Source organism: Solenopsis invicta, chromosome 1 (genome assembly GCF_016802725.1).
Source record: "Solenopsis invicta isolate M01_SB chromosome 1, UNIL_Sinv_3.0, whole genome shotgun sequence".
In the NCBI taxonomy this organism is placed as follows: domain Eukaryota; kingdom Metazoa; phylum Arthropoda; class Insecta; order Hymenoptera; family Formicidae; genus Solenopsis; species Solenopsis invicta.
The window spans coordinates 10,933,221-10,946,061 of NC_052664.1; the positions used below are offsets into that span (position 1 = coordinate 10,933,221).

At 31.6% G+C, this 12,841-nt stretch overlaps 1 protein-coding gene across 2 annotated transcripts; it reads left to right on the forward strand.

Moving 5' to 3' along the window:
* The first annotated feature begins 590 nt into the window (after positions 1-590).
* Positions 591-3,748, forward strand: LOC105194284. Of its 2 annotated transcripts, XM_039447687.1 has the most exons (3): positions 591-1,386; positions 1,470-3,099; positions 3,383-3,748. In XM_039447687.1, exons 2-3 carry the CDS (start codon positions 1,951-1,953, stop codon positions 3,470-3,472), a joined length of 1,239 nt encoding a protein of 412 aa, XP_039303621.1. In that variant the 5' UTR covers positions 591-1,386; positions 1,470-1,950; the 3' UTR covers positions 3,473-3,748. The 2 variants fall into 2 exon arrangements, with proteins under 2 accessions (XP_039303621.1, XP_011157440.1); XM_011159138.3 differs by having other exon boundaries at positions 591-3,099.
* The last annotated feature ends 9,093 nt before the right edge of the window (positions 3,749-12,841 follow it).

A 12,841-nucleotide genomic window follows, 5' to 3' on the forward strand; every position in this document is an offset into this window, starting at 1 on the left:
GCTAGTTTCACAATCTCCTGATTTAGTACCGACCATGATTGATTGTTTCTGGTCAATTTTACTTAACAAATGCAATATTTAAGATAATGAAATAAAATGTATAAAGGATGCATAATAATAAAAGAAAAACAATATAATAAAGAATAATAATAAACGACTTTTATTAATATGAAAAAAAAACTTTTATATACAGTACAAGAATAGACTTCTGAAAATGTCAAAATCTGTATGTTATATACATTTTAATTCATTTTATTAATACATTTTAATAATACATTTTAATAATATCTACATTCAATATATTTTAATAATACGTTTTAATATAACAGTACTCAACAAACGTTTGAGTATTCACATCGCATATTATTTCTATCAAAATGATATGTCAATCTCAAATAATGATTTCCCAGATAGCATAAAATATTTATAAAATATTTACTAAATATTTATAATATTTATTTTAATATTTTATAAACATTTATCAAAACATTTAATAAATGTTTTTATGGCCGTAGATTGGACTGATCATAAATATTTATCATAAATGTTTCAAAAATATTTATGATTTATGATAATTATTTTGAAAATGTTCGAAATATCCGCATAAATATTATATTACACCACATAATCCCAATGAGTAAAACAATATTTCTATATTTTAAAAAACAATTTTTGCAAAAGAAATTCCATTCTTAGGAATTTTTTTAGGACCGCTTTCCGAAGCGGTCATACATCCAAGTCGCGACCAATATTTTAGAAAATATTTTAACAATATTTTTAATAAAGATTTTTATAATCTTTTTTCGTCATATATATAAAATATGTATAAAATATTTTTATAATATTTATAAAAAATTTTTATGATAAATATTTATTATTATATATATTTATTAATATATCAACCTCCCTGATATTTCGAAGCCAGCCCTCACGCATAATTTCATTCTTCGGTAAATGGAAGAAACTTACTTTTCAGAGATTATCTGTTGTATTATTTGCACACGATTTTACAATACACCGCATTTTTATTAAATTTCACATAAAAAATTGTGAATTACGAGCTCCTCGATTTTTCGCGTACTCCAAACTCCAAATTAGGAAGTGGAAAACGAAGGAGAGACAAGGATACAACGCATATATCATACGGTGTGACAAAGATACAATGAAAACAGTTGTAGTAACCTCATATCATAAAACATTTAGTTTTTCGCAGTTGCCAGCCTGTTTGCCGAACGACCACCTCGATGACAAAAGGGGTGTGACTTCCGAAACGCTGGCACACCATGTCTATTCCCACCACGGTCGGAACGCTCCGAGCCGTTTGGCGCGGCAGCTGCACGAAGGGTGAATACCGTCTCCTTCTACCTGTCTCTCAGGTCATCTGTTGTGTGTATTAGTGTATATAGACATATTAATAAATACGAATAGTCTTCCAACACATTTCAACTTCAAATTTAACGGACTTTTAGACCAGCAAACACATAACCCTGGCAGTATAGCAGTTGACGTCGAACCGTACAGTTGAATATTCGCTACATTTTCCTCAAAATTATGAATCGCCAAAAGGGTTCAAGAGATTTAAGAAAATCAGACAATTTAAGAAAATCGAGAACAAGAAAAAGAAAGAACGTGTTTAATCCACAAACAGTGGAGCACAATGAAGACAGTTTTAGTGCATCTGCAAAGAAACTCAAGAGGCAAAAGGAAATAATTGTGCCGCAAGACAATAACATAGAATATAGAATTATAAACTTTATTACCGTTTTTTCCACTATTTCCAATTTTATAAAGTGCAAGCAATGTAATGGAAATATTAATTTTTAAACTGCAGATACGCGCGGCCTCGGTTTTAAAATTGTTTTACTGTGTGATAATTGCGAGCCTCAGTATGTTCCTTCGAGTACTTTTGTCTCACATTCCTACGAAATAAATCGAAGATTTATATTTACAATGAGAGTTCTAGAATTAGGATTAAAAGGTGCTCAAAAGTTTTGTGGCTTAATGGACATGCCGGCTTTTTTTCATCAGTCCACGTATGATATGATTGTAAAATATATGCACGAATGTATTAAAACTATTGCTGAAATACTTTTTAAAAAGACCGTGAAAGAAGAAGTAGCAAAGACTTGTAAAGCAAAAAATTTGGATAAAATAACTAAATTAACTGTGTCTGGTGACGGGACGTGGAAAAAGCTCGGATTTAGTTCTTTATTCGGTGTTTCTTCTATCATCGGATATTACACTGGCAAAGTTATTGTGAAAAGTTCATATTGCAAATTATGTGAATATTGGAGTAAAAAAAAAGGTTCTGAAGAATATGAAGAATGGTTAAGTACGCATACAGATGAATGTCACGCAAACCATCAAGGGTCGTCAGGTAAAATGAAAGTAGACGCAATTCTGGAAATGTTCCAGCGTTCAGAAAAAATTTACGATATAAAATACACGAACTACATCGGTGATGACGATTCAAAAACGTACAAGGGTATCATAAATGCTGCTCCTTATGGTGATATTCCTATTATTAAAAAAGAATGCATTGGATACGTCCAAAAAAGAATGGGAAGTCGCCTGCGCGAGTGCAAAAAGGAAACGAAAGGGCTCGGCGGTAAAGGCAAGCTAACGACAAAAATGATCGATAAATTAACAGTTTATTACGGTTTAGCAATACAACGACATTGTGAATCAGTGAAAGATATGTATAACGCGATTTGGGTAACATATGATCATTATAGCTCTACAGATGAAAAACCGTGTCATAGTAGATGTCCGACTGGAGTTGAGTCATGGTGTACTTGGCAGCGCGCTTCGGCGAAAGGAGAGCTGGCTTTATTTAAACATGATTATAAACTTTTACCTCCAGATGTTTTGACTGCAATCAAGCCTATTTATGAAGATCTTAGTAAGAGTACTTTACTAGAAAGATGTCTTGGCGGGTTTAACCAAAACAATAATGAGAGTTATAACCAACTGATTTGGAAAATTAGCCCAAAAATTATTCCAAGTGGCTCAATTATTGTCGAATTAGCCGCATATATCGCTGCCTGTGTATTTAATGAGGGATCAATAACATTACTACAGATGCTACAATCCATAGGAGTAAGCAGCGGCCCTAATGCCCATCAATATGTGACTATACAGACATATTGACTATACAGACACATTTTTAGACATGTAAATCTAGTCCTTAACCGTAGGATTTTTTTTTCCAATGCGTACTTTGTTTTTAAAGGACGAAATAGACCGATTTTTTTTACGAAAATCGATTTTTCAACTTTGAATAGCCGCCATTTTGTTGCTATTTAATTTTTCGGCATATCGAACGATTAAGGACTAGATAAATTCATATATTAACTAAATTTTTTGGATTTTTTGATTTCAGATAACCTGGTTTGGAATGGCAATGGTCACCGCAAAACGCGTTTTAAAAAATAGCTTCATGGATATTGTCTATAACTTTTTTATTTATTAATATTTTTGCATAAAAAAATATGAAGATTTTATCAAAGTAGATTCTTTCGAACACAAAAACTTTCGTACAGAAATATGCATATATTTTCTAGAAAAAAATTCACAAAAATTCGTATTTTTTTGGCCTCGCAACTAGATATGACCCCTTAATATAATACACCTAATAATACATCTGTTTTTACAGTGTATGTCTATTTAACAGATGGCAACTGCAGCAGAAAGAAAATAACACAAATTATTTGTATAGTTTAATATATAAAATGTATAATTAATGGCACGGAACATATTTCTTCAGTAAAATTAACATTTATAATATCTTAAAATAACACGTACATGTTTTTCAATTATTTAAAAAAAATTTGATTTAAAACTACATTATTTTTATGTTATTCATTCATTTATATAAATTGTGTTATTTAAACACCAAGAAATGTTGAACATCAATTCAACACAAAATTTTCAAATAACATAATCATATTATGTTAAAAGAACACTTGGATATGTTACAAATTCAACACAAAAGTTTTAACTAGGATTTATTTTAACACAAATATACACATTTTTACTGTGTTTATTTCAATCAAGTAAATTTTTATTGATATTACTAAATTTTTTTTACTGTATATAAAATTATAGTTTTTCTTAGTGATTTTCACAAATAAATAGCATCTGAAATAACTTTCTATTATTCATTTAAATAAGAATACGACCACGAAAAAATCGATATGATACAATAATTATAATATAAAAAAATATTTTGTTTTATTTTAAATTGTTATTTCAAGTAATTATGTTAAAATCTATTAAAACTTAAACGTTTTTTTAAATAGATTTTAAAATAAATAATTAAAAACTAAATAGTTTAAATATTAAATAAACAATTTTACAGATAAAAAATAAATATAAAAATTATCATTAAATAAATATTAAATGAACATTTACAAAATGTTTACTGAAATAATTCTCACATGAGTATTTCATGAAAAATAAATATTTATGAATACAAATTGAACAAGAATGCCTTTTACGGTCGCAGCTAGATCTTTGTATTGTTTATGTGATTTTATATATTTTCTTCAAGTTCAATGAACTGCGCGCCGAATTAATTTTTAGTCATAACACAATTCTAAATTGAACAAGATTAAGTAATATCAAGTATTATTAAATATTAATCCTTTTTCTCCTTGAAAAACTTTAAAAAAATTATTACCGAATCTCCGGTACCGGTGTCTTAGACAACTTGACCACTGAGGCTGTAATGATATTTCTCAAATATTTATAAAATATTAAATACATGTTACAAAAATAATTACTAATAACCTTTTACCCAGTGAATAATTAATGACAAATAAATGTTTACATAATAATAAATAAATATTAAAAATTATTTTCTAGCATTACTTTCTTAAATGAATAATTAATGACAAATAAATCTTTACAAAATATAAAATAAACTTTTAAAAAACATTAACTGCAATTATTTCGTCAAATGAATAATTAATGAAGACTAAATATTGAAACAATATTAAATAAACGTTGTGCAAATGTTTACTGAAATTATTTTGTCTAATGTATAATCAATAGCAAATAAATATTTACATAATATTAAATAAAACGTAAAAGAAGTATTTTTTTAAATTATTTTCTCAAATAAATAATTAATAACAAATAAATATTTATAAAACATGAAATAAACGTTTAAAAAATGTTAACTGACATCATTTTCTGAAATAATAATTCATGAAATTTAAATGTTTGAATAATAAATCAACGTTTATAAAACGTTTTCAGAAATCATTAGTTTTAATGAATATTCAATTAAAAAAAAGTCAAATAAATGTTAAATAAATATTTTTTCCCGAAATAAGTGGAAATAAATTTTAATGAAAAACAAACATTTATAAAACACTTAAAAAATATTGTTTGTTGCTTTAGATTAACAATGAAAGCTAGTGTAATACGTGAATATCACTGGTATTTCACTTTATGTTAGGTATATTCATTTTTTGCTTTTTTCTCTTTTTTCTTCTTTCTACCTAAAAGAAGAGAGAATAAAGATATCTTTACACGGACGAAGGCTGGTGGACTTCCCCACTTCTAACCACCTGTGTCCACAGGCATGCCGATACTTTCCAACGCAGTTTTAACATTATTTCACTAACTTCAACATCGCAATACACATCATCAAAAGTTTTTTTTTTTTAAGCTCAATATAAAGAATGGCGAGTGCGAAATTTAAGTGGCCAGTCGACACTGACGGATTCGAGATTTGGAGAAAATAGGATGTTTAAAAGCTGAACTGATTTAATCGACTTATTAGTCGATTTACAAGGTTTCTCGTTTTGCTTAAAATCTAAGGAAGAACGATGGCACGTTGAAGTTGGACTCTGTTCTGGACATTCAGGTAATTTTTCCTTTTTTTCTTTGCTTGATGTGAAGTACACATTAAGTTTATTCCAGAGTTTTAACGTGCAAAAGTTATATAAACATTTTGACTTCACTAAATTTCCATCGGCAACATTAATCAGTAAAAATATGAGTAATTAAAATTCAACAACTTACATTATAATTTAAAACCGAGATTTGATTTCATATAAGTCCACTTCAACAGTATCACAATGCAAAATACCTATATGATAGAAAGTTTTTACAAAAAATACATAGTAAAAAAAAATTTTTTTTACGTTTTTTTGAGTAAGTCGCTGTTTTTTCAAAAAGTTAATAAAAAAAAATTGGTCAATTAAAAATAAAATAATGATTAACCAGATTTCATATTTATATAAAGCAGTATCTCCATTAATCATTTTTTTTTATTTAAATAACAATTAAATTAATTATTTAAAAATAGTTCTAATATTGTACGTATATTATATTAATAAGGTAAATATTTAGTTTTTTGAAAACTGTTATTATAAAACAATAATACGTAAATTATAAAATTAAAAATGTTTCGGGATATACGGAAGCTCACTCTGTACACTGCTTACGTTTTGGTAAAAATGTTTATTATTTCAAATGAATTACAAAGAGGTCTCGGCCTCGTTACATGAACGTATTGTACAATGAAAGAAATCTCGGTCTCTATTGAGAATATAAGTGTCGCACGAGACTCGGCTCGGTTCGCAAAAACTATAGTCTTCCGAAAGATTCGACTCTCGAACGCCTTTTTTGACCTGATCTCGGCAGGCGCTGTATATAAGAAAATCTGAAGCTGTGGAAAAACCAATTAGCTTTACCGTTTTCGAATACAAGTCGTCGGTAGGTCAACCGTACACGGTTGTCGTTTGACATCGTCGCTCGGCGACGCTTCGTAGTAGACCCACTATTATGTTACATTTTTCGATCGCAACAAAAAATGTAATGTAACAGACAAAATAAACATTCACAGATAGAAAAAAAATAAAGAAGGATGTTACGAAAAAGGCCTGTTTTTGCTGTGCTCGAAGAAAATAAAGCAAACATTATTTCTTGTAGTTTTAACGCGAGGGGTGTGATAATACTAGGTAAAATTACGTCACATGATGGAAACACATGAGAAATTGATCAAACGCGTGGCGTCGCCTGTATCAGTCATTCTTCGAGATAGGATGCTACATTACATGTATCAGTAATACATAGTGTGATGCTTTGACATTAAAAATAGAAAATATTTTATAAAAAATGATATATTAAAAACGAAACTATCAGACGTAAAAGAGTTTTTTTTTGCTTGCACGGCGTGCCACGATGGCCCGCTATGGTGGAGAAAAATGTCTCAAACATGCAACGTTCATGCAAGCACCGTTGCGTCTGATATTTTCACTAATAAATATAGCATTTTAATAGGAGATTCTATATTTTTAATATCAAAACATGATGTATTACATTGAGTACTTAGCATGTCAATCCGGCTGGCGAATAATTGCGATGCCACGCATTTTCCTGATTTAAACGCAATTTTTGGTATATTCCCGTTCATGTGACGTAATTTTAACTAGCACCATAAAATTCCTCGCTTCAAAAATTATAAGAAATGTTCGTTTTACTTTTCTCAAGCATAGCAAAAACAGGCCTTTTTGTAACATCCTTCTATCATTAGAAGACTGTACATAATTATAGTTAGAACTACTATCGTGAAATATAGGGCAAATAACAATGGTATAAGGGAAAACTTACCTGCTTAAACATATCATGAATATATGTTTGTTTTGAAGATACGCATGAAGATTTGGAAATGTCTCAAGAGAATATTATTTTATAAATTTTTACATGGCTCCTTTGCAGATAGATGCCTTTTAAAACCAGTTGTATTTGAGTTCGTCATATTTATTATAACTTGGCACAATTTACACACTCCAACTTTTATACTCTTTACAATCTTAATATCTAAATTGTTTTTAATTTTTAATGTTGTATTGGTTATTTCGGTGTCACTTTCATTTTCACTGATATTTTCATCGCTTTTTTCTTAAGTATCCGTTTCCAACTTTTTTTTCAATCTTAATTTTGTTAAATATTGATAACTGACGTTTACGCGACTGAGGCAGTTTGATCGTACAAAATACTAAATCGTACACAATACTAAATCGAGGACAAGATGCTAGAAAAAAACGATCGCAAGCGTCACTAAAGATTTGACTGCGATCGTCTTTTTTAATTTTTGATTATCTAGAGCAACAAATGCAAAGTGCTATCACTGCAGAGTACTTCACCATAGCTCTCAAAAAATCACATGTTTGCATAATTTTTAAAATATAATCTAGCTAGGCATACATATTTTTTAATTAAATAATAATCAAATAAATAATTGTAATAATATTTAAGTACATAACTAACGAAATCGATAGTGCCAAATTTATTGTATTATATACGGAAGTGCGCGGAAGACTGAAAGAATTGAAGCGGGAGAGCAAATATTAATGCACAGAGGAATCAATAAATATCAATTTAATATATGAATTTTGAATTGTATAAACATGAATTGTATAACAGTTTTGTTCTCGACGGATTTAACTTAGCGCGGTTTTAGGATACGCGGACGGATAGAACTTACAAGGAGTAGGCAAGAACTGTAAAATGCCAAATGAAATGAATCATAGCTCATTCGAAAGGGAGGAACAACTATATTAAAAGTGTAACTTGTCATCCTCTATCAGGTTTTCAACCTGAATCAAATAGATGTCCGCGAAATGAAAATCATATATTGAGATAATTCTATCTTGTAATATCTTTTCCAATATAAAATTTAGATTATATGTAGAACACGATGCTGGCAGACAGAGTCCTAGTGTTATCACATACTAAGATAACATATGCCGAAGCATTCATTTATCTTTTTTAGGAGATAATAATTTTAATTACCTCTATAAACATATACATACGATATTGCAGAGTACTATTTTGTCTAAAATGAGCGACAAAGTAATTTATTTCGAAAGGCAGAAATTCTTTTTGTGGATCACGATACTGCATGTTATTCAATATTTTCCATGATGACATCGAAAGACTTTTATTCATTGTATCGAGACACTACTTAACCAATAATTATGTATCAAACGCATTTTGTTGTTCTGTTGTCTATGTAAATTTTTTTTCCTTTTTTTTTAACTTTGTATAATGTCATGCAATTTTTGAAAAATTGTCAATGAATTTGCGGTAATATCCGGTTAGACCTATAAGTGATTGTATTTCTTTAACGCTTTTTGGTACAGGAAATTTATTCACTGCGTCTAATTTCGTTGATTTGGGCAAAATTCCATTTTCGCTTATAATATGCCCTAAATAAATTACTTTTTTGTGTCAAAATTCGCATTTTTCTGGTTGTAGCTTTAATTTATTTTTCCGTAATCTATCTCGAATACTTCTTTCAATCTTCTGTTGTGTTCTTCTAAGCTGGATGCGTATATTACGATGTCATCCAAATGTACCAGACACTGCAGTCTTTGCATACCCCCTAATATTGTATTCATTAATCGCTGAAATGTTGCTGGCGCATTTTTAAGTCTAAACGGCATACGGTTAAACTCGTAGTGTCCGTAGGGTGTAAAGATTGCAGTTTTATGCTTATCTTTCTCGACCATTGCTATCTGGTGATAATCAGATGCAAGATCCAGTGTAGTAAAATATTTTACGCTTTCGAGTTGATCTAATATATCTGTTATGTTCGGTATAGAGAACGAATCTTTTATTATTTGATCGTTTAATTTTCTGAAATCTACGACAATGCGAAGTTTCGATTTACCTGGTGCGTCCTCCTTTTTGAGCACTACTAATAAAAGGTGCGTTCCATTGACTGCTGCTGGGACGTATAACTCTTCAACATCTCGCCAATTTGTTTATTTACTTCTTGCTTATGCTTCTCGGGGAGCCGGTACGAGCATACGTTTATGCTTGCGGTATCAGTTTGCGTCGTTTTCTCGTGCGCTATTCCGCTCGTACATGACAGTGGCTCTCCGTCGAAATGAAATATTATTGTATTCTTCGTATAAAGCAACTAATGCTTTTTTTTCCTCGCTATTGAGATGAGTAACTCTTAAGAGGTTGCAAATTTTTTCTTGACGACAAATTTTCGTCTGTTCTTCTTTTGTTATCACATTCATAAGCTTCTCAATAAGCTTTATTAATTCTTCGATTTCAGCATGTAGAATTTTTATTTTTATTTTGTTCTCAGTTGTATTTAATATGCTCACAGGGCGTTGAAATCCGCGAGGTTCTACTAGCAGCTCCCGATAAAAACATCGGGTGACGGCTCTTCTATTTGCGTCACTCCTATCACGTTTTGTTCGACCGTGACTTACACAATCGTTTCACTTTTTGGCTTTAAAGTGATTTTTCTATGCGGATGCAATTTAACTCTTAGCGCTCCGTTGGCTCCGCTGCGGAGCCAAATGTTTTTAACATGATTACGCTTAAGATGCTACGCCGTAGCTAGATTTTTGCCAGGATAGAACAAAAGTTTCTACATCAATTTCTGAAATTAGATTAAACGGAAAACTTCGCATAATGAGAAAAGGTTCAAAGAGAGACTGCGTTGTATGCTCTACAAGGAAACAAATGGATGGCAGACGTCAAACAAGTGATTACTGTGACATTTGCCCAAGTAAAGCCAGAATGCACATGGGAGATTGTTTTCAAAAATATCACACCATGTTGAAATACAAAATTTAAAATTTATTTTTCATTTACAAGAAGAAAGTGTATATGTATAAAATAAATAAAATTAAAAACATTCACAAGTACGTATAATTTTTTTTACTTGCTCCGCTGGGAAAAAATATGCCGAAGTTGCTGGTAGGCGGTGGTACAAAAACGTGCGGAGCACTAAAAAAAAGGTTAAAATAATTATTCTCAATCTTAATCTGTTTAGAGCGGAAATCGCACGCATCTACATATTTTTGAATGAAGTCTGCTTCTAGAATTCCGTCATATTCGAGCTGGGCGTTGTCTCGTGACATAAAACGGGTGCGTTATTTCGCAATCTTTTAATTTAACAGTAGCATAGATTTTTCCTATTGTTGACATGGCGTATCCTGTAATTCCAGTCAATTTTTTCTTCATGTAATAGAGCTGTTTCTTTGAGCTCATCTTTATCATACAGATAGCCACTCCTGTATCGTAGAGTAAATCAATTTTATTCTGCTTTACTTCGCGAATCGACAATGTAACTAAGTCCAATCCAGTGTCAGCTAGTTTCTCTAGCTACTCCATACCCAAAGGTACTCCACACCCAGAAAAATCAAAAGTCTCCGTCCCTGATGTGTAGGATTGCTTCGGTTTGTATTCATCATTCGCTTTTATTTTGATCCAAAGTCCGCCATGTGCTCTAATTGTTATGCGATATTTAGCTAAAAAGCTTTCCTTGCCGAGGACCGGTTCTAATTGACTCTTCCTCAAAATAGATTCTATTCAATTTGAAATCACAAAAGTGTCTATGAAATATTATCCTACATATTTATAAAATATTCAAATAATTATTATAGATATGTAATTTTTTATAAAAATTGAATGCTATCAGACATGACATATGTAAACTGTAGTATATTCTTTGCGACAATCTTAGAGTTATGATAAGATTACTTATAATAAGTTTGTGCAAATTTTTTTTTATATTTATCCATAAAGTACTTACTTTGTAACGTTACGTCCCTCCGCCGCACCACCACTCCGGTTCAAACGCCGAACACAACGCGTAAGACCGAGCACGTGCACGCGCTCTGCTTTGTAGGCTTGCCGCGATCAAAGCGCTACCGACGCTATCGTGCGTGCCGCGCGCCGCGTTCAGCAAGCGTTCCTACTCCGGCCGGCTCAACCGCGCGCGCTGATTGGTACATGCGACCGATGTCATGATAAATTTTTGAAAAAATCTCTTTATACTTAATCATTTCTCTTTTTACATACCGATATCTTTGAACGCGCAGTTTATTTTTATATACCGAATTCATTATTTTTTTATTTATATTTGTAATGTTACCAAGAGTAGACGTGTATTCGGCTGCTACAAATGTGAAATTTGCAAGCAATCATTGCGTTTATTTGTTCAATATTTCGAGGTATTGAACAAAATCTAATCAACGCAATGGTTGCTAGGATACTTCACATTTGTAATGGAACTATCTTTCTCACTCGCTTTCTCACTTTTTCTCACTTTTGCATTACGTGTCATCACGGAGACGCGGCAGTCTTCAGAACATATTGCTAACTGAATGACACTCGTTGCTATGACGCAGATGACGCTCGTCTCTTGCTATATCGCTTAGTTCGACCCTCCCCACCACAAGAAAAATTTGGTGGCCATTTGTCAGCCACCCCTTCGTGGCTATCTGTTGCTAGGTGCCTACTGATAGACGCGGCAAATGCCGCGCGCGGCAACTTGGTAGTTCAGAAAAAACTAAATTCTATTTCTGATGTCGCTAGCCGCATGAACGCGGCGTTGTTGCATTTTCCGCGTTAAAGTAAAATAACATAACCTCAATTTTTTAGTTATAATAAAACACAAACTGTACTAAAAAATATCTCAATTGTAAATATCACATTGTCGGGACTGTAATTAATTTAATCAGCAAATCATGTCTGTGAAAATGAAAGATCGATTCAACAATGCGATGATGCGAAAAAAAATTAATTAATTGCATTTCTACTTACATTTCTACTTTTTCATCGTTCATTTTTATTATTTAGTACATGAAAGAAAAGTAGAATGATTTTTGTATGTAATGATTTATAGCAGTGCTCGGAATTAGTGGCACATTTCGAGCCGATTTCCGAGGCGACGCCTACTGTCTCCCCTCGAGCCCCTCACTCCGCTCGCGGGCCTACAGCCGAGCTGCCGGCCGCGCGTCAAATGTTGTGGCTCAGGAGCGTAGAGCGTCCCTTGTAAAAGAAATAGTCTAGG

Coding starts and splice junctions, on each gene's coding strand:
- LOC105194284 (XM_011159138.3), top strand. CDS start 1,951: ATGAGAGTTCTAGAATTAGGATTAAAAGGTGCTCAAAAGTTTTGTGGC. Junction 3,100..3,382: donor AGATGCTACAATCCATAGGA/GTAAGCAGCGGC, acceptor TTTTGATTTCAG/ATAACCTGGTTTGGAATGGC.